The sequence below is a fragment of the Chelmon rostratus genome, chromosome 15 (assembly GCF_017976325.1).
Source record: "Chelmon rostratus isolate fCheRos1 chromosome 15, fCheRos1.pri, whole genome shotgun sequence".
NCBI classification, from domain to species: domain Eukaryota; kingdom Metazoa; phylum Chordata; class Actinopteri; order Chaetodontiformes; family Chaetodontidae; genus Chelmon; species Chelmon rostratus.
Window position 1 is genome coordinate 672370 of NC_055672.1, and position 26401 is coordinate 698770.

The 26401-nt window shown below is 45.5% G+C and overlaps 1 protein-coding gene across 1 annotated transcript in view; it reads right to left on the reverse strand.

Annotated features, from left to right (window-relative positions):
- Positions 1–26401, reverse strand: part of mdga2a (MAM domain containing glycosylphosphatidylinositol anchor 2a) — a 74604-nt gene that overhangs the window by 28214 nt on the left and 19989 nt on the right. The window contains exons 2-6 of the mRNA XM_041954237.1: positions 22312–22451; positions 15014–15188; positions 13492–13688; positions 8951–9083; positions 6658–6930 (exon numbers count right to left, since the gene is read on the reverse strand). Of these exons, the coding sequence (XP_041810171.1) occupies positions 6658–6930; positions 8951–9083; positions 13492–13688; positions 15014–15188; positions 22312–22451 (918 nt within the window). The remainder of the gene's footprint in view (positions 1–6657; positions 6931–8950; positions 9084–13491; positions 13689–15013; positions 15189–22311; positions 22452–26401) is intronic.

Below are 26401 nucleotides of genomic sequence, written 5' to 3' on the forward strand. Positions count from 1 at the left end.
TTAAAACTGAGTCACACTGACTGAACTTAGACTAAAGTTAAAACTGAGTGACACCAACTGAACTTAGGCTAAAGTTAAAACTGAGTCACACCGACTGAACTTAGACTAAAGTTAAAACTGAGTCACACCGACTAAACTTAGGCTAAAGTTAAAACTGAGTCACACTGACTGAACTTAGACTAAAGTTAAAACTGAGTAACACTGACTAAACAGACTAAAGTTAAAACTGAGTCACACCGACTAAACTTAGACTAAAGTTAAAACTGAGTCACACCGACTAAACTTAGGCTAAAGTTAAAACTGAGTGACACCGACTGAACTTAGGCTAAAGTTAAAACTGAGTCACACCAACTAAACTTAGACTAAAGTTAAAACTGAGTCACACTGACTGAACTTAGACTAAAGTTAAAACAGTCAAACTGACTGAACTTAGACTAAAGTTAAAACTGAGTGACACCGACTGAACTTAGACTAAAGTTAAAACTGAGTCACACCGACTGAACTTAGGCTAAAGTTAAAACTGAGTCACACCGACTAAACTTAGACTAAAGTTAAAACTGAGTCACACCGACTAAACTTAGGCTAAAGTTAAAACTGAGTCACACTGACTGAACTTAGACTAAAGTTAAAACTGAGTCACACTGACTAAACTTAGACTAAAGTTAAAACTGAGTGACACCGACTGAACTTAGATTAAAGTTAAAACTGAGTCACACAGACTAAACTTAGACTAAAGTTAAAACTGAGTGACACCGACTGAACTTAGACTAAAGTTAAAACTGAGTGACACCGACTGAACTTAGGCTAAAGTTAAAACTGAGTCACACCGACTAAACTTAGGCTAAAGTTAAAACTGAGTCACACCGACTAAACTTAGACTAAAGTTAAAACTGAGTCACACCGACTGAACTTAGACTAAAGTTAAAACTGAGTCACACCGACTAAACTTAGACTAAAGTTAAAACTGAGTGACACCGACTGAACTTAGGCTAAAGTTAAAACTGAGTGACACCGACTGAACTTAGACTGAAGTTAAAACTGAGTGACACCGACTGAACTTAGACTAAAGTTAAAACTGAGTCACACCGACTGAACTTAGGCTAAAGTTAAAACTGAGTCACACCGACTGAACTTAGGCTAAAGTTAAAACTGAGTCACACTGACTGAACTTAGGCTAAAGTTAAAACTGAGTCAAACTGACTGAACTTAGACTAAAGTTAAAACTGAGTCACACCGACTAAACTTAGGCTAAAGTTAAAACTGAGTCACACCGACTAAACTTAGGCTAAAGTTAAAACTGAGTCACACCGACTAAACTTAGGCTAAAGTTAAAACTGAGTCACACCGACTAAACTTAGACTAAAGTTAAAACTGAGTGACACCAACTGAACTTAGGCTAAAGTTAAAACTGAGTCACACCGACTAAACTTAGACTAAAGTTAAAACTGAGTGACACCGACCGAACTTAGGCTAAAGTTAAAACTGAGTCAAACTGACTAAACTTAGACTAAAGTTAAAACTGAGTCACACCGACTGAACTTAGACTAAAATTAAAACTGAGTCAAACTGACTGAACTTAGGCTAAAGTTAAAACTGAGTCACACTGACTAAACTTAGGCTAAAGTTAAAACTGAGTCACACTGACTAAACTTAGACTAAAGTTAAAACTGAGTGACACCGACTGAACTTAGACTAAAGTTAAAACTGAGTGACACCAACTGAACTTAGGCTAAAGTTAAAACTGAGTCACACCGACTGAACTTAGACTAAAGTTAAAACTGAGTCACACTGACTGAACTTAGACTAAAGTTAAAACAGTCACACTGACTGAACTTAGACTAAAGTTAAAACAGTCAAACTGACTGAACTTAGACTAAAGTTAAAACTGAGTCACACCGACTGAACTTAGGCTAAAGTTAAAATTGAGTCACACCGACTGAACTTAGGCTAAAGTTAAAACTGAGTCACACTGACTGAACTTAGACTAAAGTTAAAACAGTCAAACTGACTGAACTTAGACTAAAGTTAAAACTGAGTCACACCGACTGAACTTAGGCTAAAGTTAAAATTGAGTCACACCGACTGAACTTAGGCTAAAGTTAAAACTGAGTCACACCAACTAAACTTAGACTAAAGTTAAAACTGAGTCACACCGACTAAACTTAGGCTAAAGTTAAAACTGAGTCACACTGACTGAACTTAGACTAAAGTTAAAACAGTCAAACTGACTGAACTTAGACTAAAGTTAAAACTGAGTCACACTGACTAAACTTAGACTAAAGTTAAAACTGAGTGACACCGACTGAACTTAGACTAAAATTAAAACTGAGTGACACCGACTAACTTAGACTAAAGTTAAAACTGAGTGACACCGACTGAACTTAGATAAAAATTAAAACTGAGTGACACCGACTAACTTAGACTAAAGTTAAAACTGAGTCACACAGACTAAACTTAGACTAAAGTTAAAACTGAGTGACACCGACTGAACTTAGGCTAAAGTTAAAACTGAGTCACACCGACTAAACTTAGACTAAAGTTAAAACTGAGTGACACCGACTGAACTTAGACTAAAGTTAAAACTGAGTCACACCGACTAAACTTAGGCTAAAGTTAAAACTGAGTCTAAATGCTGAATGCAGCTAAATGCTAACACATCACAGTTTAGTGAGTTAACATTTGCTAATTGGTGCTACACAGGAACTACAGCTGAGGCTCATGGGAATGTCCTGGACACAATAAAAGGTTCCGTTCATCCTGAGGGGAACATCACAATCATCCAGCAGTGGTTGAGATACTTCAGTCTGGACCACAGAGGACCGACGCTGCTAACCTGAGACCTATGTGACTGGATGTGGAGCAGCGGCATGATGGGAAATGTATTCGCTGCGGGTTCGTATGACCTGTGACCTGTTGAATCAACTCTATACGCTGATCTGAGATCCGGATCTTTGCACCATGCCAGTCTGATGCAGGTTAGCTGATATGTGGAATGATTTGGGAGTTTCCCAGTAAGTTACAGCAACACTGGACAAACAGCTGATCCTGCATCAATCAAACATGTCAAAGCACTGCAGCCCTTCTTCATGCCAGAAACAAGTCCTCCTCCTCCTCCTCCTCCTCCTCCTCCTCCTGTCAGCTGCTGCTTCGAGCTGAGCCTTCACTGGACGACTGCAGACAGACCAGAAGGTTGTAGTTCAAACCCCAGCTCTGTGTGTGTGTGTGTGTGTGTGTGTGTGTGAGTGTGTGTGTGAGTGTGTGTGTGTGCAAGTGTGTTTTCACGGTACGAGTTTATAAATAGCTTGAATTCGTGAGGCGAGCAGCTGATTGTCCTTGTTCATTAAGATTAAAGCAAGAACGCCTCAGAACAAAACCCTGTGTGACTGTGTGTGTGTGAGAGACAGAGTGTGTGTGTGTGTGTGTGTGTGTGTGTGAGAGAGAGACAGTGCGTGCGTGTGACTGTGTGTGTGACAGAGTGTGTGTGTGTGTTTCTCACCGCGTCAGTAAAAGGTCTGTTGCATAACAAGAGGTGGACACACACACACACACACACACACACACACACACACATAGAGTGGACATGCATGCACATATGTGTGCACACACACATAATGTGGACAAATGCACATACACACACACACGCAGTGAAGCTGTGTGTGTGTGTGTGCAGTACAGTGTGATGTACTGTACATACAGGTTGATCTTCATCGAATCTAAATGTGATGTAATCTAATCTTAAATTTACTTTAAACTAACCTTTAATTTAGTTTCTGCTAACTCAACCTTAATTTAACCTAAATCTAATCTTAATCTAATCTAAACTTAATATTAATTAAATCTGACTTTATCTTAACTTAATCTAATTCCCTTAAACTAAAAAGTAAGAAACACATTTAGAGAGTGAAGGACTCACATCACAGTCATTCATCAGATCATCCTCCTCCTCCTCCTCCTCCTCCTCTGTCACTCCCACTGCTCTTCCCTCTGATAGTGATGATCCTTCATCACCTCCTCCTCATCCCCTTTAATTCCTCCCTCTTCTCTCATCACCTCCTCCTCTTCACCTCTGTCATCACCTCCTCATCCTCATCAGGCTTCTTCACCTTTGCTGACCATTTCTCATCCCTTTTTACTCCTCCTGCTCTCCTCCTCCTCCTCCTCCTCCTCCTCACATCCTCCTGCTATATTTTTCCTCCTCTTCGACCCCCACGCCTCCAGACACATACACCTCCCCTGTCCATTAGAATTACATGCATCCTCTCCACACACACACACACACACACACACACACACACACACACACTGGGTCCATTAGTAGCAGTGTGTGTCAGACTGGGAGGACTGGCTGCCCTGTAGAGAGACCACTAACAAACATGACAGAGAGAGAGAGAGAGAGGTGCATGATGGGAGTTAAATAAGTAAGGAGAAGCGAGTCAAGCTGACAAGCTGCAGGGTCAGCAGCTCACACACACGCACACGCACACACACACACACACGCACTCACACACACGCGCGCACACACACACACACCCACACACACCCACACACACACACGGAGGTGAGTCATGCTGTTGAATAAAACACAGTGGACAGAGGAAGGAGACACAAAGACTTGATGTGTTGTTATTAAAGGGATTGTTGGACGTTTTGGACTTCAGTTTATTCTGACTCAGTTTAATCAGTTTTATATATTTATCTATAATCACAGCAGGAGGTGTCTCTGTCCGCGCAGAGCAGGTCTCCACCGCGGTTCGATTTATTCTCCACTGCTCTGTCTGACCGTGGGGTGTTCAGAGGGACAGTCTAGCTTAGCATAAAGACTGGAAGCTTTTTCTGCTCCAAGACAAGAAGAAAAAGAAAAAGCCATTTCTCCTTTTGGCTCCTCGCAGATCTGATGAACCCTCCTCACATTAATACATAAATCTATTAAAATATTATTAGAAATATTATATATTATTAATATTAATCATAAGACTCTCAGAACAGCTACTGTACATCATCTTTTTTATGTTTCACCTCAGCATGTGTTTCCTGGTGTTGCTGGTTCTGCTGCGTATGTTGTAAAGCATTGTAAAGCCTTTCTTGGCTGGAGGGGGGCGCTGTGCGAAGTCTGAAAAACATTGAAGACTAGTTTGACAGTGAAGCACATCTGTGCTAACCAGACATCTGCAGCCACTGCAGGCTACAGGCTACATTAGCTGCTACTAGCATAGCACACCGCAATCTCACACTCGCCTGCCGGCAGGTGAGGTGCATTGTGGGTGATGAAAGCGGAGGAAGAGGAAGAAGAATGAGAGGAATAAAAAGACGATATCTCCGGTTCTGCTGCCTCGCTTTGTTTTCATTTTTTAAAACAGCTGCCCGTCATGTGATGCTGAATCTTTTCATGGGATTGTCTGGAGTCTCACTCAGAGCGTGCTGTCTGTCCTGCCGGTTTGATGCTGTCGTCTCTGCTGGAGGCTCTACAGCTTATCTCTGCTGTACAGCCTGACCACACACACGCACACACACGCTCACACACACACACACGCTCACACACACACACACGCTCACACATGCATACACACACACTCACACACACACACACACGCTCAAACACACACGTACGTACGCAAGGACACACACACGCTGTCACACCCCCACACGCATGCACACACACACGCACATACGTACGCGTACACGCTCACACAGGCGTGTATAGATATTCAGACACACATTGTCCTGTAAAACCTCCTGATCGACTTCATCATCAGCTGTCATGTGACTGACTGATGACCTGTCCACCCCCCATGCTGGAACAGTGTCCAGCCCCACCTGGGACAGGTGGTTTCGGACAGATGGATGAACTTCTAGTAAAACTTTATCCTAAACGTGCGCTTGTGTGTCTTTGCTGGTAAACTTGGTTCCAAGTGACCGAGACGAATGATTTAAGCTGCAGACAAACGTAGAAAATCAATGTTGCCTTTTTGTCTCGTCTGTTTTTGTGAATCGTGCGGTTTAAATATCTGGTTGTTAGAACGAGCAGAAACGAACATCTGTCTCAGCTCAGCGTGCTCTGCTTCTCCTCTTCCTCTCAGAGTCAGACGCCTCGTCAAAACTTCACAAAGTGCTGACGCCGTTCATCATGACGCTGCAGGAAATGACAACACGCAGCAGAGGGGGGGGGTTTGATTCATAATCTGAGAGCTTAGCGTCTCTGCACAGACGCAGATAAACGCTCTGTTTGTTGTGGCTGTGTTGGATCTATTCTGCAGCAGCTTGTACACACAGACAACAAGAAAAGACGGATGTGTCTTTGTACCTGTGGTGACTGAAGCTGAGGACTCACCTGAACGCTGTTAGAGCCCCCACAGAAACAGAAAGAACAGACTACAAAGACGGCACCTTTCAACAGGTAGACGACCGTCAAATCCCAGAGGAGCAGAATCCTCATGTGACTGCACCAAAAATAACAAAAACACGTATCTCCAGTTCGTCTGGAACGATCTGATGCCTCCAGCACAGCACGTGTGTGTGTCTGTTTTTCTACGTCGTGGGGACGAGAACCTGATAACACACCTGCCTTATGGGGACTCACCCCCCATTGGGTAAAGGAAAACCATGACCTTCTAGGATTTTGGTTAACACGAGGTCCAGTTTGAAGTTTTACTGTCGTACCTCTGACCAGTATGGTCGTGGATTTCTTGGCGGGATTGCCCACGTTGTTGGACGCCATGCAACTGTAGGCGCCGCCGTCGTCCACGGTGACAGCGGGGACGGTCAGCGTGCCGCCGTTGACGACGCTCCTCTTTGGGAGCTCTTCTCCACCCGGCCTCACCCACCTCAGGGCGGGAGGAGGGTCTCCGCCCGACGCTAGGCACACCAGAGTGATGGTCTCTCCCGGGTTCACCACCAGCGGGTCATCCAGGAGGAGCTTAATGGAGGGAGGAGCTGGAAGGGAAGAGGGGGAGGAACGGGGGGGGGGGGGGGGCAGGAAGTGAGAGGCGAGGAAAAGATGTGAAAGTGAAGGAGGATGAGAGCGGAGGAGAGGAGAAAATGTAAAAACTCAGTTTGACCTTTATAATAATCATTATTCAAGCAAACTCTTTATTGATCCGTTATTCTTCCTGAACGACTTCATCTTTCTGTATCATCATGTCTTCTTGTCTTTTTATTATTGTTATTGTTCTTATATAACTGTTGGGGTTTTATTCCATTTCATTTTGTATTACTTTAATGTTTTTGTCTGAAATGTTTTAATTCTGGTTGAACCACCTAAAACACTTTGTGTTGTATCATAATTTATTTTTTTATCTAATAATTGACTGTATTCTGGTTTCATATCCATGACATCACACTAAGAATAAAAAGAAAAAATAATTAAAAAGTTGCAAAAAATTTAAAAAAAGAAAAGCAACAAAATATGTTAAAAACAAAACAAAACAAAAAAAGATAAAGAAAAGTAAAGAAAACCTGAATTAACACACAAGCAGATTACAGGACATAAAGTCAAATCAACATAAGCACAAAGGAAGATCATCAGCAGTAATACATGAAACACAAAACCTGACTGGCAACAGGAACAGAGCTGCATGATTCTACTGTGGATTATTTTCTTGAATAAATTGTAAAACATGTCCTTCTCAGTGAAGGTGACATCTAGACCAACAGTTTAAAACCCAAAGAAATCCAGTTTACTGTGATATAAAAGAAACTCTGAAAATGCTCTCAGATAAATTTTAAGACGGTTTCCAGAAGTTTCTCAGTCTAATGTTGGTCAGTCCCCCTGCAGGTGGATCACTGGATCATATTTAGATTTTGCACATTTTAAAAGGTTTTAGAATATCTCTTCATGTGTAAATAACCCACAGTGATCTCCATCCCGCTGCCGCAGAGAAGCTTCCACCAGCTGCACATGACGAGCTGCAGGAAGCAGCTAAATGCAGAAATAATAACGAGGGGGATAAAAATAGCTGAGTCGACCTCTGTTAAGCTGACATCATGTAAATCCCATCAGCCCCTGGGGCAGGCGGGCAGAATCTACTGTACAGGTCAGAGAGCTGCAGTCTGAGCTCACACAGGAAATGATTTAGTCATGATTTAGATTCATCCAGCAGTACAGGTACAGACACAGGTATAGGCACAGGTACAGGTACAGGTACAGGTACAGGTACAGACACAGGTACAGGTACAGACACAGGTACAGGCACAGACACAGGTACAGGCACAGGCACAGGTACAGACACAGGTACAGGTACAGGCACAGGTACAGGTACAGGTACAGGCACAGGTATAGGCACAGACACAGGTACAGGTACAGGCACAGGCACAGGCACAGGTACAGGTACAGACACAGGTACAGGTACAGGCACAGGCACAGGTACAGACACAGGTACAGGCACAGACACAGGTACAGGCACAGGTACAGGCACAGGCACAGGTACAGACACAGGTACAGGTACAGGCGCAGGCACAGGTACAGGTACAGGTACAGGTACAGACACAGGTACAGGTACAGGCACAGGCACAGGCACAGGTACAGACACAGGTACAGACACAGGCACAGGCACAGGCACACGTACAGACACAGGTGCAGGCACAGGTAGAGGTACAGGCACAGGTACAGGTACAGGTACAGGCACAGGTACAGGTACAGGTACAGGCACAGGTACAGGTACGGGCACAGGTACAGGTACAGGTACAGGTACGGGCACAGGTACAGGTACGGGCACAGGTACAGGTACAGGTACAGGTACAGGTACGGGCACAGGTACAGGTACAGGTACAGGTACGGGCACAGGTACAGGTACAGGTACAGGTACGGGCACAGGTACGGGTACGGGCACAGCTGACAGTGAGGCTTTATGGCCACTGACAGACAGACAACCTGAGAACATAAAGATACACACACCTTCTACAAAGACTGTGTGTGTGTGTGTGTGTGACTCTGTGTGTGACTGTGTGTCATTACCTGTCCTGTTGTTCAGACTGAAGTGGGCGCTCTTGTCTCCGATGCCGCAGACGCTCCTGACGGAGGAGATGCAGGTGTATTGGGCGTAGTCTTGAGGACGAAGATTCTTCAGCTTCAAGATCTTCGTCTCACCCTGAAACAAACACAGTAAAAGGTTTTATTGTGGTTCTTAAAGGGTCATCTTTGTTAGCACAACGCAGCCTAATTACAAAACTTAACGCCCATTTAGCTGCATTCGTTCACGTCACATTAATGTGTTGCCTGTTTTTGACTTTGGCTGTCAGAGATCATCACCGCAGCTCCAGAGGCGCCGTCTGGACTTTTCATTCAGTTTTAAGGCCACTTTGACAACAGGGACAACATTAACTTGAACAAGGTGGTTAGTTTCCTGAAGGATGTGTAGCTAAAATAACTGCTAACTGCTGCTAACTCTAGTTACCTCGGTGAGGTTTTTGTTCTGTCGGTGTGTTTTTTGTTCTGTCGGGGTGTTTTTTGTTCTGTCGGTGTGTTTTTTGTTCTGTCGGGGTGTTTTTTGTTCTGTCGGTGTGGTTTTTGTTCTGTCGGGGTGTTTTTTGTTCTGTCGGTGTGTTTTTTGTTCTGTCGGTAAGGTTTTTGTTATGTTGGTGTGTTTTGTTCTGTTGGGGTGTTTTTTGTTCTGTCAGTGTGTTTTTTGTTCTGTTGGAGTGGTTTTTGTTCTGTTGGAGTGTTTTTTGTTCTGTCGGTGTGGTTTTTGTTCTGTCGGGGTGTTTTTTGTTCTGTTAGTGTTTTTTTGTTCTGTTGGGGTGTTTTTTGTTCTGTTAGAGTGTTTTTTGTTCTGTCGGTGTGTTTTTTGTTCTGTTGGGGTGTTTTTTGTTCTGTTGGAGTGTTTTTTGTTCTGTCGGTGTGGTTTTTGTTCTGTTGGGGTGTTTTTTGTTCTGTCGGGGTGTTTTTTGTTCTGTTGGGTTGTTTTTTTGTTCTGTTGGAGTGTTTTTTGTTCTGTCGGTGTGTTTTTTGTCCTGTCGGGTTGTTTTTTGTTCTGTTAGTGTTTTTTTGTTCTGTTGGGGTGTTTTTTGTTCTGTTAGAGTGTTTTTTGTTCTGTCGGTGTGTTTTTTGTTCTGTTGGGGTGTTTTTTGTTCTGTTGGAGTGTTTTTTGTTCTGTCGGTGTGGTTTTTGTTCTGTTGGGGTGTTTTTTGTTCTGTCGGAGTGTTTTTTGTTCTGTCGGGGTGTTTTTTGTTCTGTTAGTGTTTTTTGTTCTGTCGGTGTGTTTTTTGTTCTGTCAGGGTGTTTTTTGTTCTGTCGGGGTGTTTTTTGTTCTGTTGGGTTGTTTTTTTGTTCTGTTGGGGTGTTTTTTTGTTCTGTCGGGGTGTTTTTTGTTCTGTTAGAGTGTTTTGTGTTCTGTCGGGGTGTTTTTTGTTCTGTTGGTGTGGTTTTTGTTCTGTTGGGGTGTTATTTGTTCTGTCAATGTGGTTTTTGTTCTGTCAGGGTTTTCTTTGTTCTGTCGGGGTGTTTTTTGTTCTGTCTGTGTGGTTTTTGTTCTGTCTGTGTGGTTTTTGTTCTGTTGGGGTGTTTTTTTATTCAAAGTTGTGAGTTGCACCTCAGGGCCACCGTACCATCCACAAAGTGCCGACAATTCAACCCGCCACTGAGGTTTTGATGCTTTAGAAATTCAAACTCATCCAAGTTGACAAAAATCAGTCTGCACTGCAATCATTCTGTCTCAGCCTGGGTTCTTCCTTCTCGTCTTCTCCTTCATTTCTTCTCCTCGTCCTCTACCTCCCTCTCCTCCTCCTCCTCCTCCTCCTCACATCTCCACCTCGCTGCCAAATCTCTCTTATCTCCTCTGGCAGCCTCAGCGCTGCCTTCCGCCTCACGGACAGATGAGATGAGATTAGACGACATTTAAATGGGATGTTTGTGCAAAGATGGCGGCCAATTTTTTAGTGTGTGAGGAGGAGGAGGAGGAGGAGATAAGTTCCTCATTAGTGCCTACGAGGAGCGAGGGAGGAGGGGCTAACGAGTTCTCGAGCTCGGTGCTGAAGGCATTACAGTCGACAGCGTTCAAATCTGGCGTGAATGTTATCTCTGCTGCGGTATCACACGGCCCGCTAACTGGCCGCCTGATTGGCCAGCTTTGCTCCAAATTAAATGTAGAAAAAAAAGACAAATCTGGAATCTCCATCCACAAGAGGAGGAGGAGGAGGAGGAGGAGGCTTAGGTCACACAACTGTTTCAAACTGTTGATCTCACTGTTGGAGGGTCAATGATGAATATTAAAATTTACAGAAGGACCCAACAGGAAGCAGAAGGTGGAGTTCCTGAGCATCAGCAGATACTGTAAAACCAAAATTAGGCAGCAGCCGAAATCTCAGAAACACAAACTTCAATATCTGAAATAAAGTTTCTCCAAAACTCAAAATCTTCCTTCAGAAAACTGGCAGCTTTCATTTGACGTACTCTAACCAGGCAGGATCATAATATTCAAGTAAAACCAAGATCTTACTCTTCATAAAGATGAATTTAATAGTCGACTAATCATTTCAGCTCTACTTGCAACAACTGTTGGAGTTTAATTTATTACTAAACATGAAATTTTATGAACTATTAGAGTAACTAGTAACTAAAGCTGTCAGTCAAAAGTATTGGAGTAAAAGGTACAGTATTTCCCACTGAGATGTGAGTAAATGTTCTTAGTTACATTTCACCGTAGCAGTAAGGAGTAAACATGTACACGATGGAAAACCAGAGCAAACGAGGATGCTGTTATATCCGGATACAATAAAATATCTGATTCTCCTTTTGTTTTGTAAAATATATTCTGTTTCAAACAAAATGTGACAAAGGAAATTAAAAGCACAAACTTCATCCATCCTCCTCCTCCTCACCTGATTCATAAACCTTTAATGACACTAAAAAGATGTGGATGTATTTCAAACAACAAAAAGATTCCAGAATAAATGTGAGGAGTTACTGACATTTCTAAGCAGGTTTGAACACAAAGTGAAAGCAAAGCTGAGGTTGTATAAATCCGTCGAGGTTTGGACGTTTGTGTGAAGCAGAAATTGGACAAAAATGAAACTTTCAACTATTTTTGGCTACAGCTGATGGACCACCTCCCGTAAATGAAGCACCTGAAGCACCCCGGAGGAATCAGACTGAGGTAAAGTGGATCTGAACAGACTGACGGAGCAGGAGAAGCATGACACTGAGTCATAATGATGTTTCTGTCCGGTTTGGACTGGGAGATCATTGTAAAATGAAAAAGCAGCACAGTATTTGCAGGTCTTTGATGGATCAGCAAATATAACAAGAAACAAAGTTACTCAAGTTAGACATGAAAAAAATGTGAAGCAAAAATTAAAAACAGCTCAAATCTCATGAGCGCCGTGACGGCAGCTTTGGAGACAGAAATGTCTTCTGGTTGCATAACACCACCTGTCTCCTGAAATCATATTCAAATGCAGCTAAACATCCATCCATCCAGCTTGTGTCTCTAACCGCAGCCGGGTCACGTCACGGCTAGAGGCAGAGGCTTCAGCAGGCTGAACAAGGTGGTCCAGACGGTCCCACATCAGGCCAGATACATAATCAGGGACTCCCACCAGGTGGGCGTGACCACAGGAAAGGAGCGGTCCAGAAACTCGACAGAGAACACTCATCTCAGACGCTTGGATCTGTCGTAAACCTCCTGACCTGAGGCCGGACTGGAAATCAGCTGGCTGATCCTAAGTGTTGCCTTCAGGCTCAGTCTGTCAAAATCTGTAAAGTAACTAGTAACTAAAGCTGTCAGATAAATGCGGTGGAGTAACACGTAAAATATTTCGCTCTGAGATGCGGTGGAGGAGAAGAAGAGTCAATCACAGCTCGCCGTGATGTCAGGAATGAGAACGACAGTGTAAACAAACATGGCGTCTGAAGCGGCTGTGATGAAAAGAAGAAGACGAAGGTCAGCTTTCCACCTCACAGCACCAGCAACATCATTCCTCCTTTACTTCACCATGTTTACAGGTGAAGAACTGCGCTCCTATTGGTCAACACAGAATTTTCTAAAGTCGGCAAGAGACAGTAAAGGAAGTGTGACCTGTTTGTCTTCCTGTCGGGACGGCGTGAGGCGTCCAGACGAAGAGTCAATACCGTCCACTATGATTCACTACAGAGGATTAAACCAGCAACTGTGGCGCCCGACGGTCACCCTACATCTACCCTACATCAAACCTACATCAAACCTACATCTGCCCTTCATCAACCATACATCAACCCTACATCCACTCTATATCTACACTACATCCAACCTATATCTACCCTACATCTGCCCTAAATTCACCTATATCCACCCTACATCCACACGATATCTGCCCTACATCTACCCTATATCCACCTACACCCACCCTACATCAGCACAGGTAGGAGTGATGCAGAAAATCCCAGTAAACGTTTAGTCCTAGGCCTGACAGGAGGACCAGCAACGCGGCTTTAGGACTTATTTCCGTCTCAGAGACACAGAGAGAAACACAGGCCCTGAGTACATGATAACAGTAACACATACTGAAGGTGTGTTTCCTCACCTGTGTAAAAAACGGCTCGTAGATCTCCACCCCGGAGTCGGAGCCCTGCGTCAGCACCTCCCGGCCTCTCCGCCAGGTGTAGTGGACAGGTGGATTGGAGTTGGCGACACAACGAAGGAACACCGTCCTCTCAAAGTAGAACTGCTCCTTCGCCTCACCGACGCTCTGATGGACCGTGATCACGGGGTCATCCAGGTCTGAGGAGGAGGAGGAGGAGGAGAACAAGATGAAGATAAATAAAAGAAGGAGAGAGGATAAAGGAAGGAAAAAAGAGGTGAAGAGGTGAAGTTTGTGTGTAAAGTGGAGTAAAAAGAATCTGCATAATCAGACCCTGAAGCGGACTCATTTCCTGCCTCCTGAGCTACAGATATAGATCTACACCACAGCTCCTGTGGAGGCAGCGGAGGTTTGCTTCCTCCTGCAGCCTCACAGTTTACACTTTGTCATGTTTTCCAAACAGCGGGGTCAGTTTTCCTGTGGCACTGCAGAGCCGGAGCCCTTTTAATTGGCTGGAAACGCAGTGAGCGCCGTGGTCAGCTGACAGGGACCGACCAATCCGGCTCCGCTGCGTTAATGAGTCCGGTTCTGAAGCCGCCGCCAGCAGAGAGGCTAATGGTCGCTAATTCACTTCACACAGAGCAGCGACAAACTCCAACCTGCACGCTGAACACGTCAGCGCTCAAAAACAGCCGCTGCACGTAAACAGAGGCCAAAACAATCTGCTCCCGCCTGCCGCAGCTCCCACAATGCACTGCCAGGCCTGCTGTATGGGCTGCAGGTCGGGGTGTGGTAGTGGGTTAATGATTCATCCGGTTTCCTCCTGCCGTTTCATGGAGGAAACATTGTGTGAAAGCCTCCGTGCCCTGAAGGAAGCACTCAGCCATGATGCGTTCAGGTACCACTTAAATCCCTGTAATCCCAGTAAGAAACATCCTTCCGGATATTATGGCTGTTACACAACGACGCCTGCAGCGTACTGTTTCCTCCTGGTTTTGTTACTTTTGAGGAAACTTTTCAGGTGACATACATGAGGGACGCAGCTGAATAAAAACACCCCGAGAACATTTCTTTACGGCATTAATGGAATTTTCTGCCTCCCAGTTGCATCAACATGAAGGTGAACAGAAGCCGACGCCTCCGCAGGGAGAAACATTCCGTCTCATGTTTACTGTGACGGATCATCAGCCAGCAGAGCTCCGGGGGAGGAACGCCGCCGCCGCCGCCGCGGATGCATCGCTTCCACACATGTAGGTCAAAAACAACGAGCAACGCGTCGCACAAACAACACAAAGTGTTTGTCACACATGACGAGGAGACATGTAGGTCAGGAGGAGGCTTTAATGCTGCTAACTGCTCTTTAATCCTCACAGTCCTGCAGCTTCATTCATCCAGCAGCCCAGAATCTCTCCAAGACACTAAACCAGGACCCAGACCAGTTTCATCTCAGGACCCCCCTCACTTTATGCTAAGCTAAGACCAGCTGCCTCATGGCTTCATGCTGTATGTGGGTGTGTGATCTTACAGTAGACGTCGACCCGTATGGAGCGGATGGCGGGGGATCCCAGCCCGTTGTCAGCCTTGCAGTAGTAGCGCCCCCCCTGGTGGCGGCTGATATTATCGATCTTCAGAGTTTCGTTGTGCAGAGATGAGTCACCTTGACGATCCGAGGCTCCGCCCGCCGTCTTAGTCCAACGGATCTGTTGGGGGGGGGGTATAGTTAGTATACTAGGCTCAGAGGCACTGCGGCAGCAACACTGTGTGTGTGTGTGTGTGTGTGTGTGTGTGTGTGTGTGTGTGTGTGTGTGTGTTGGTGGGAGGGGGTGTAGCTAACAGGACTCCAGTTTAGATGGAAACTGAATCAATGCCAGACTGTATTAGCCTGCCGCAGATTAACTTCCACTGTGTGTGTGTGTGTGTGGTCCAGATTTGTCCTCATTCAGCATCTGTTGGTCAGTTTTCCATCCGTCCCCCCCACCTGCTCTGTGCCTTCCTCTCCTCCATCATCATCATCATCATCATCATCTCTTCTCTCCATCTCTCTCTCAAACTGTATGATAAACACTACAATTAAAGCAACAGATAATTAATATTGACATAAAAATAAAAGGAACACTGTAACACGCACACACATCATCATCATCATCATCATCATCATCATCATCAGGACTTTCCTTTAAGAACTGTCAGAATAAGAGCAGGGATGATTAATGTCAGCTTTCCTTTCTTTCCTCACACCCCCACCAGCTCCGTTCTCTCAGTATTTGTCTCGGACTCGTCTAACTTGGCTCAGAGGCTTCAGCAGCTCCACAGTCGGCTGTTGGAGTTTCCGTTCAGTCCTTTTGAGAGACCTGGAGGTGAATCAGGCCCACAGATGTTGGACTGAGGTCAGAGCTTTGCCTTCATGTGTCCACAAACCGCAGTCCGGCTCTTTCATGGAGCTTCGGGAGCGGTGGCTTCGTCGTTCAGGTTCTGTTGGTGCAGGACTCATTGGAAGGAGATCCTGTCGTACCTGTTTCTGTCTTCACACGGTCCTTCTGCTGTTCTGGGATTGATCTGAATCGTTCGTCTCTCTTTCCTGAATTGTTCCAGCTGTTTGAAAGCACAGGCGACTCAGTGAATGTACACTGAGAAGTGAAAAACAGAGCAGGGGTCTGAAGTGAAGTTTAGTTTATGAACATAAATCTGTGGAGTGAATGAAAATGAGTTTTAATGACTTCCACCTGAAGGCAGAGAGATGATCCAGATGTTGTGGTTTCACCGTTTTCTGCCGGATTCACAGAAACGTGTCTCTCTTTCGGTTGACTTTCGAACATTAAAACTTTGCTGCGTCCTTCTCAAACTAAACCTCCGCTCTTGCCTCCGTCAGCATATTTTCCACCCTGATTCTTTCTCTTTCTGTCCCACCTGCTCCATCGTCCCTACCTCCCGCCCCCCCCTCGCTCTCCCACGGTACAGTCCTCCCACATGTCGCTCGCCCCGCTGCCAGCTGGAGTGAAGCGTCTGTGGAGCAGACAGACGGTTAACGGCCTCAAACCAGCGAACTGACGATTAATGAGCTAAAAATATTCTCAGTCCACAGATCCTGGATCTGTGCGATGACACAAACTCTGCACAGCGTCCAATTAACACAACGTCTCTGGAGTCACAACATTCCACCAACGCTACGAACTGACCTGTGTTAAAGCTACTGCAGTACAGCGGTGGAAGGAACCTCCTGTACTTTACTACAGTTTAGAGGTACTTTCACTTTACTACAATATTTCGTTTATCCACTTTCTACTTCTACTCCACCACATCTCAGAGGCACGGCTGTTCTGGAGGGGCCCAACTCTGCTCCAGAGGGTGCACTTCAACTTCTACTGCATGAAGCCGACAGTACTGCTGTACTTTTACTGCATGAAGCCGACAGTAATGCTGTACTTTTACTGCATGAAGCCGACAGAACTGCTGTACTTTTACTGCATGAAGCCGACAGTACTGCTGTACTTTTACTGCATGAAGCTGACAGTACTGCTATACTTTTACTGCATGAAGCCGACAGTAATGCTGTACTTTTACTGCATGAAGCCGACAGAACTGCTGTACTTTTACTGCATGAAGCCAACAGTACTGCTGTACTTTTACTGCATGAAGCTGACAGTACTGCTGTAGTTTTACTTAGTTAGAATTTTAAATTTGGGACTTGTAATCGAGTATTTCTACTTGAGTTAGGACCTGAGTATTTCTTCCGGCACTGCTGGTGTGGTACTAACCACACAGGTCAGTGATGAGGTCTCATCGGTCAGTTTCTGAAGTCCACTGAGTTCAGTGTGGTCTGAATCAGCAGGTCTGCAGTCACTTGGACGCCAAAAGGCATGCTCAAGTGAAGTCCTTTTCGCCCCTGCCCTTCAAAAAGTCTGTGCACGCCACTGCTATGAGGGATGGACTTTAATTAAACAATGACATCATGCAGGCCTAATTGGCCTTATTGTTTAATATTTTCACAATCTTACAAAATTTATGTTATTGTTAAACATTTATGCATCCAGTTTCATCACTATTCTGGGGGCTGGATGTGGTTCACAATCACTGGCCTACAGGTGAATTTGCATACACACACAGAGTGATGCGCACTGGTCCGAGGCCATCATCCAGCTGGTGCGCCAAAGGATTGAGACATGCCGCCAATCAGAGTGGGGGAGGCCGAGGGATTCAAAGAGGTCCTTCAAGTCTGAGTACGTTATGCCATCGAGAGCTACTCCTAGACTGCATAAAACAGAGTCTCCGTGACTTCACCGGTGAAGCTCAGCGACTCCGGCCGTCACCATCTTCTGACCCCGACAAACTCTGAGCTACTCCAAAAATGGGCAAAGGGGTGGCGCGAGGGTGGAGCTGAGGCAGCTGAATGAAGCCTGGTCGTTGAAACCTAGCAGCTAGCTGTCACTCAAAGCAGCCACGCCCATAGTTATACATAACTGTAAGCTTAATGTAATTTATTTATATAAAGTTAATTAAAATCTCTGTAAAATAGCTGTACAGACCAAACCTGTTCTATGTGCCGGGCTGTAAACGTGTTTATTTCTGCTGAAGTTTCAATGTGGGGGTCTATGGGGATTTTGGAGCTGCCTCCAGTGGCCATTTAAAGAACTGCAGTTTTTGGCGCCTTCATTTCTCAGTCTGGAGGTTGTTGCTTAGAGCTACTGTGACTGAACTGAGACATTTATAAATACTTCTCACAGCAAATATTGACATATGCTATTAATTCATATTTAATCGTGTAATAAATCTGATCAATGTTTGACGGCACTAATTTTTCTTCTGCCTCGTCGTCATTCAGGCCTCACCATCGAGTACCTGCTGCTGCTTTAAATGTAGCTTCTACGTTTCTCTGTAAATGTGTTTGGATGTCACGTGATGTGTCTTATTGGATCTTTCTTAATAGCAGATTTCTGCACATGCAAACAGACACATTTCTAAACTAAAGTATTTTCTTCTTTTGTCAGTAATAATAATGACGATAATAATAATAATAAAGAATGAAAACAGAGGGCTTTTACTGGTTTAACAAGCACTTTATGATTAACGTTGTGTCCTGACAAACATGAAACATGATTTTTGATTAATCATGTAGAAGTACATGTGCATTGTTCCACACTGTTCTCCTCACTTTCCTCCCTGTCAAACGGTCAGACGTCAGCTGCGAGTGTGATGCTGGCGTGTGATTGGTTGTGGTTGGATGTTGATGATCATAAAGCTTCAGCTGTAGTTAAATGAACAGTTTTCAGTGTGGCTCCATGCGTCTTTAAAGAGTCCAGCTTTGACTCCCAGTTTCTCAAACTCCACTTTGCAGTTTTTGTTTGCAAACTTCTGTTTCTTTTTATTTGATTCATTTAAGCTTCATTTTGTTTGGTCACATGTAGCTTCAGGTCATGCTTCAGTTAAATTGTGATAATTCCACCAACAGATTATCGAGATTTCTCATAAACCTGCATGTTTTCCTCTAACATCTGGATGATATGAACACTCTTCATCACTCATTCTAATTATAAGACAAACATTTGTATGTGATTATTACTTCCTGTTTGGACACGAGGTCAAAGTGAAAGAAAACTCTTTCATGTTGTTTCTTTACACATTACTGTTAATTATGTAACCTGAGAACGAGAAGGCGCTGGAAATTTTAACCTGCTCATGATTTCAGTGCAAGAAAAAAAAATCAGATGTGAGAGAGAAAACTGAGACAGAAGAAGAAGAAGAGGAAGAGGGTATGAAGAAGAGGATGATGAAGAAGAAGAGGATGACGAGGGAATGAAAGAAAATGCAGAGGAAGCTGAGCTCTGCAGTGATGCAGAGAGAAAAAAATGCTTTTTTACAGTGTGTGTGAGTGTGGCCATGAGTGTGTGTAAGAGTGTGTGAGAGTTTGTGCGTGCGTGCGTGCATGTGTGTGCATGTGTGTGTGTGTGACTGTGTGCCAGCAGCTGTTCTATTTATAGCCTCAACAGACTGACAGCAGAGAGAAAGACTAAAGGAAGAGGAAAGAAGGGAAGAAGAGAGAGATGGAGAGAGGAGGAAGAGGAGGAGTGATGAGGGGGAGGAATGGTATGAAAAGAAGAAGAGTGACCTACTGATGATGTCATCATGATGTCATCACAAAGATTTACAGCTCAAAAAGGTGTGTGACATCACAGGTGAAATGAACAGTTTCTCCACTGCAGCTCATTAACAACACCTGGACCCCCCCCACAATGACCCTGCCCACACTGACACCCCCCAACACACACACACACACACACACACAAATGCACATGCATGTGTTTGGTTGTGGCCATGTATTACTGACGTTGTGGGGACATAAACATGTTTACAGGGACATTGTGGGGACAACATGCAGGTTCTCATAATGTAAATCATTACATTTTAGGGTGAAGCCTTGGGTTAAACTTAGGCTTCGGTTAAGGTTAGGGTAAGGGTAAGGGTTAGGCAAGTAGTGGTTTCAGTTAGGGTAAGTCTCCAGGAAATGAATGTACATGTCATGTCCCCGGAAGGGATGAAAACCAAACGTGCGTGTGCGTGCGTGTGTGCATGCTTGCGTGCATGCGTGCGTGCGTGTGTGTGTGTCTGTGTGTGTCTGTGTGCGTGTGTGTGAGTGCGTGTGTGTGCATGCGTGCGTGCGTATGTGTGTGTGTGTGCATGCGTGCGTGTGTGTGTATGTATGTGTGTGTGTGTGTGCGTGTGTGTGTGTGTGCGGGTGTGTGTGTGTGCGGGTGTGTGTGTGTATGTGTGTGTGTGTGCGTGTGTGTGTGTGCGTGCGTGTGTGTGTGTGCGTGTGTGTGTCTGTGTGCATGTGTGTGTCTGTGTGTGCGTATGTGTGTGTGTGTGCATGCGTGCGTGTGTGTGTGTGTATGTGTGTGCGTGTGTGTGTGTGTGTGCATGTGTGTGTGTGTCTGTGTGTGTGTGCATGCGTGTGTGTGTGTGTGTGTTCAGGATCAGTTAAGCCTCCACTTGTGAGACTTCAGTTCAGTTAATTGACAGTTAATTAAGACGCAGTTTCCAGTCTGCAGCAGAGTTTTTAATGAGCTGCAGCACAAACACTTCATGTGCTTTTATTCTGACATCACTGCTGGGAAATAAACATCATCAACAATAAACTGCAGCGAACCCCCTGATGAGGTTTTACTCTCGTTCTGCTCGACTAAGCCTTCTGAAAAGTGAACTGTTTGGATGTGAACACTGAGGGTTTCTGTCCCACTTGAAGCTGACAGTGTTCTAGTTTCTCTGTTAGAGTCAAACGACGCAGCACTCGTACAAACTGCGTCTGTTCAGCTGCAACGAGCCGGATGTTTAACTGATGAGATGAGACGTCCCTCATCACGTAACCAGTAGTAACCAGGTGACACCTGAGAAAACGTGTGGACATGCACCTTAGTTACCTGTTACTGTGACTCCACAGGTACCTGCAGCAGGTACGTGGGACAGAATTACTGGATTTCCTCTGCCTCTGTGAGGCAGGAGCAGGATCTCCTTCCTCCAGCTCCTCAGCTGCTCCCTCGTCTCCCTGCAGCCTTTCGTAAAAGCCCATTAGAAACCTGGTTACATGACATCACCAAATCAGCTGAGTGGAGAAGTCCGCTGTAATCTGATTACTGAGGTTTGTGTACACAGCGAACGCAGTCGAGTTCTGAAGATCAGCGTGACGGCCGGAGACGAACAGCGGAGTTCACTGGGAACTATCCGACCCTTCTTTGACTCCATCCTCTCCACTCGTGTTCGTTTCCATCGCGTCTTCATCAGTCTCCCTCCCTCTGAGCGCCCCCCCCCCTCTCCTCTTCATCACTCACACTAAATGTCTCTCTCTCTCTTTGAGCCCACACATCAGAGGCAGCTTTTCTCGTCCTCCGTCTTCTTCTTCTCCTCCTCCTCCTCCTCTCCATGATTGCTCTCATTGACAATTGACAGAACTATTCTAACATTTGCTGATGACACCCCGTGATTGGATGATAAGCGACAGTGACGACAGGGCCAATAGGAGCGAAGTGAAAGACTTTGCAATATGATGTCAAGACTTATTGTCAGTAAGACAAAAGGAATCATTGTTGATTTAATGAAGACCTGAGGGAAATGTACCCTTCCATCAGTGGATCATCTATGGATGCTGTTGTCAGATTTTAATTTGTGGGCAAACACATGAGACGGTTTATTTAATATCACTATTCATTATCATCGATATTCTCCCATGTGGTCAGTTGCCATGACGATCTCGGAGCAGCAGAGATCGAGCCATCACAGACACTAAAGAACTAAAGCTGCACGGGACACGACGAAGGACCGTAGAGACAGCTGACGTTCACACGTGCACTGATCACTGTTCAGTATGCACGGCAGTCTGCAGCAGTGAGTGGAACAGTATATGTGGGCTCACTGGGGATCTGGTTCTGTGGGCTGTGAAGGTTCTGTGGGCTTTAAATGTTATTGTATTTATTCATGTACATTATATGTACACTGGACAACCAGTAACAACTTGGACCAGTATGACCAGTGTTTCCAGTACAAATCCAAAAAGGTAAATAGTATTGCCAGTATAAGCAGTATAAATAAAAAAACAGTATCACCCTGTATAATCCAGTATAACCAGTGTGAACCAGTATAACCAGTATAACTATGATGGATCACAGTGTCAGTAGCTTGTATTGGCTGGTTGCTGTTTCATTCCCCCTACATGAAAACAGGTGTGCAGCTCGGCCATTATAACCTGTCCCTCTGCTGATAAGCTAATGCTAACTCGGTTTACTCCTCCTCCTCCCAGTAGACCCAGTGTTCCCAGTGAAACCTGCGAGTTGTTACCTGTGGTCGCGGGTGTCCCGTCACCAGACACTGCAGCTCCAGAGTCTCTCCCTCTCGGATGGTGTAGACTCTCTCACTGTAGCGCTCCTCCTCAACGTTACAGGCCTGACCTGAGTGCACAATACGCACAGTAGGGGGCGCTGTGGACGACAACAGTGCAGACACAACAACTTTAACATGTTTGTTGTATGACTTTCAGCACATATGAAAAGGACAAATTATGGTTGGGGTCTATTTCAGTTCAAGAGCATCAAGACCAGGACACCCGAGACAGTCTGAACGGGACATCAGGTATTGTGCATGTGTGATAATGTCTAAGAGTTTTGCTAATGCTAATGCTAATGCTACCAGCAGCTCTGTGCGAGAGGCTATCCTTTAAAACAACACTATTCATAGACTGATTGTTGTGTTTTCTGTGTGCCGTCCGAACGGAACCGAACAATATGGGTTCTGTTAGAAACACCACCTGAATGAACATCATATGCTAACAGGACTCAGTGAGAACGTCCACGTGTGCCCTAGAATCCTGGTTTTGAGTCTTATCCTGTTTTTGATCTTTACATGGAACATGAAAAACCTGGTTCTTCATCTCCAGGTTTCTGATGGTCTGAGTCAGAGTACTGATTCCTCACCATCTCTGTCCTGAACCAACAAAGAATGTTCAGAAACCAAGATCAGGGGTTTACATGACCCAGAGTCCTGGACCTCAGTCTTCATACGTGGGTAACCGAGTTATCCGGATCACAAAGTCGATGATTTAACGAGTCTGGATCTTTTTGTTCTCTGAAGTTGGTTTAAGACTCATCTGGAACGACTGTCAGAGCAACAAGTCCTTAAACCCAAAACCTGCAAAAGTGCAGCCTGTTGTTAGGGGGGTCAGGACCGAGACGGTTTACTGTGAACTGCAGACATGAAGCAATGTTCAAATACAAATGGCTGCCTGAGATTTAAGGTAAACATGCTTTTATTTTGTTGTATATTCTGTCATGTAGAGATGCAGGCCCCTCTTCATCATGAAAACTGGTGATCAGGATGATCAGCTGCCAATAAGATGCAGACTTGATGCTTGTTGCTCTGACAACAGCTCCAGATGCTTCTAAAGCAGCGATGAAGAATCAAAAGATTCCAGACTCGAGAGACCAGATCACACTTTAAACAGCACTGAACCATAATAAAGGAATTCTAAGTTTAACTGAGTTTAACTTTCTGGGGCCAACTAGTGAGGGTAGCAACGTTCGACTAGTTAACTGACTGTCCAGTGACCCTGTTTGCTTCAGCAGCAGAGAGAACCAGGCCTTTATTTGGAACAGGAGCCTTTATTTCTGGAATTATACAGTATGAACATGTCTGATAAAAATACAAAGTGTTTCAAAGTAAAAGCCCTCTGTTTGTTTTGGATGGCATCGGTTGTTGTAGTGCGGAGCTGTTTTTGTCCCTGTGTCTGTTTCTGCTGAATATCGGTTTTAATATGAGAGCAGACCTCCTCACTCAAGCTTGAAAACAAGCTCTCAGTTTATTTCTGTAGAAATTATCCTGAAGTTTAACATTTTTCCTCCTCATCTTTCTTCTCGTCAGTCTGTAAACTCTGCAGCTTTCTTTGCACATTCTTGTCTTTCTGTAAAATAAACTTTAAACCTGCGGCAGCCGCTCTGATCCGCCCCCGCACGCCTCAACGCCGCCTAAAATCCGCTGCCGCCTCGACACGCGAGCGGTTTCATACAGAAATTGAGCACCTTTATCTGTAGTGGAGAGAAAACCTCTGATGTCAAAATAAAAGCAGCTCCTGTGTTTTGTTGTCTCCGTGGAGCACCTGGCTTTGTGTTTTACTGCGAGCTGAAAAACTGCGTGTGAACCAGCTTTCAGGGAGCTGTTAGCCTCTAAACAGACGCTACAGCCTGCAGGATCTTCTCCACCTGCCGTCACGGGAACCACGCGGCGAGGAGGCGGCGTGGCTTCTGAGTCCCTCAAACCGCAGTAAAGAACAGCATCCGCTGGGTGTTAACAGCTTTTTTACAGCTTTCCTGACATTTCACAGACTCAAAGTTTGTCCTGTGAAGTGAACGTGATGCAGGAGAAACAGGAAGTAAAGTTTAATAAGCTCAGTAAAAATGTCCCCGTGTCCCCCGGCGAGGTTCAGTCCTGGTCATCATCCTGCAGCTCAGCAGAGTCACACAGTCTGTTCATGTGAGAGCCACAGAGTTTTACAGCACGCTTTAAGAACATCTACAAGTTTATATGTATGAGTGATATAATAATAATATAGTTTTCAGAATATATAACAGTTAAAGACCTCCAGTCACATTAAAAGACATTATCTGTCCAACAAACACACGTGTTCAGATATTTAACAGTGAAACAGTTTGGGAGGCATCGATCCGATGAGCTGACGGCCATCAGCACCCGCGCTGATCACAGCTGATTTGAAGCGTGAATCTGTTCATTACATGTCTGACGCAGCAGAAACGAGCGCTGACGGTAAATTCAGTGATATTCAAACCAGAGAAGCTGATCTTAAGTTTCAGGAATTAAATTTGGGGATTAAACGATGGCTGGGTGTCTGTTTGGGTATCAGAGGCGGTCTGGGTAGGGAGTGAAGCAGACTTCCTTAAAAGCAGCGAGGTGTGCAGCTGATCTGTGAGTCTCAGACTGAACCACCTGGATTTTCAGGTCAGATCTGAGGCCAAACTCTGGTGAACGCCGTCTGTCTGAACCAGTTCAGCTAATTAAAGTTGTGAAATTATAAATGAGCAGCAGAGGAAAAAGGTCAGCAGGAAATGAATTTTTAATTGACAGGAGGTTTGGCGGTGTTGGGCGGAGCAGACGGGCTGCAGACTGGACCACTAACCCTGATCTGGATCGGGCTGCAGGCCTGTAGGTATGACGTGCCGTTTGTGAGCAGCTTCTGCGTCGGCGGCTGCGAGGCATCCTGCGTGTTGTACCACTCGTTTTTTATTTTTACACGTTGACTCTATTTTTGCCCGAGCGGCTCTGATATGTGGGAGTTTGTGTGCAGCACGAACACTGAGACTCACCGCTGAGACGCTGCTCAACATCTCCAGGTTTACCCTGAACCGTCCAGCTCCAGGTGATCTGTCACCTGCAGCCTTGAGCCGACAGCAACGCTCGTTACCGATCCTTTAACGATCTCTCTGAATAACTGTTCAAATGGTTCATTTCCTACACCAGCTGACACCAAAGCTACTGATGACGAGCGCTGAGAGACAGCCGCACCTTCTGCTGATACCTGATCAGTTTCACAAGGTCAGGATCTGGGACGATACTGGACTGGATCTGACCTGGATCATCACAGGGGCACATCCTGATCGTCACCACGACACCACGACCTCTGACCTGAACGTGACCTGAAACACCTGAAGCTGAACCTGAACCTGGTGTTCATCATCAGAGGAGAGGAGAAGAGACGAGACGAGGGGAGAGGAGAGGATACGAGGGGAGGGAAGAGGAGAGGAGAGGAGACGAGGGGAGAGAAGAGGAGAGGAGACGAGACGAGAGGAGGGGAGAGGAGAGGAGAGGAGACGAGGGGAGAGAAGAGGAGACGAGACGAGACGAGAGGAGGGGAGAGGAGAGGAGATGAGGGGAGAGGAGAGGAGACGAGACGAGACGAGGTGAGAGGAGAGGAGATGAGGGGAGAGGAGAGGAGAGGAGACGAGGTGAGAGGAGAGGAGATGAGGGGAGAGGAGAGGAGAGGATACGAGGGGAGAGAAGAGGAGAGGAGAGGAGACGAGGGGAGAGGAGAGGAGACGAGGGGAGAGAAGAGGAGAGGAGATGAGGGGAGAGGAGAGGAGGGGAGAGGAGACAAGGGGAGAGAAGAGGAGAGGAGAGGAGATTAGGGGAGAGGAGAGGAGACGAGGTGAGAGGAGGGGAGAGGAGACGAGACGAGACGAGACGAGGGTAGAGAAGAGGAGAGGAGAAGAGAGGAGGGGAGACGAGGTGAGAGGAGAGGAGAGGAGACAAGGGGAGAGAAAGGAGAGGAGACGAGAGGAGGGGAGAGGAGAGGAGACGAGAGGAGAGGAGAGGAGAGGAGAGAGGAGACAAGGGGAGAGGAGAGGAGACGAGGTGAGAGGAGAGG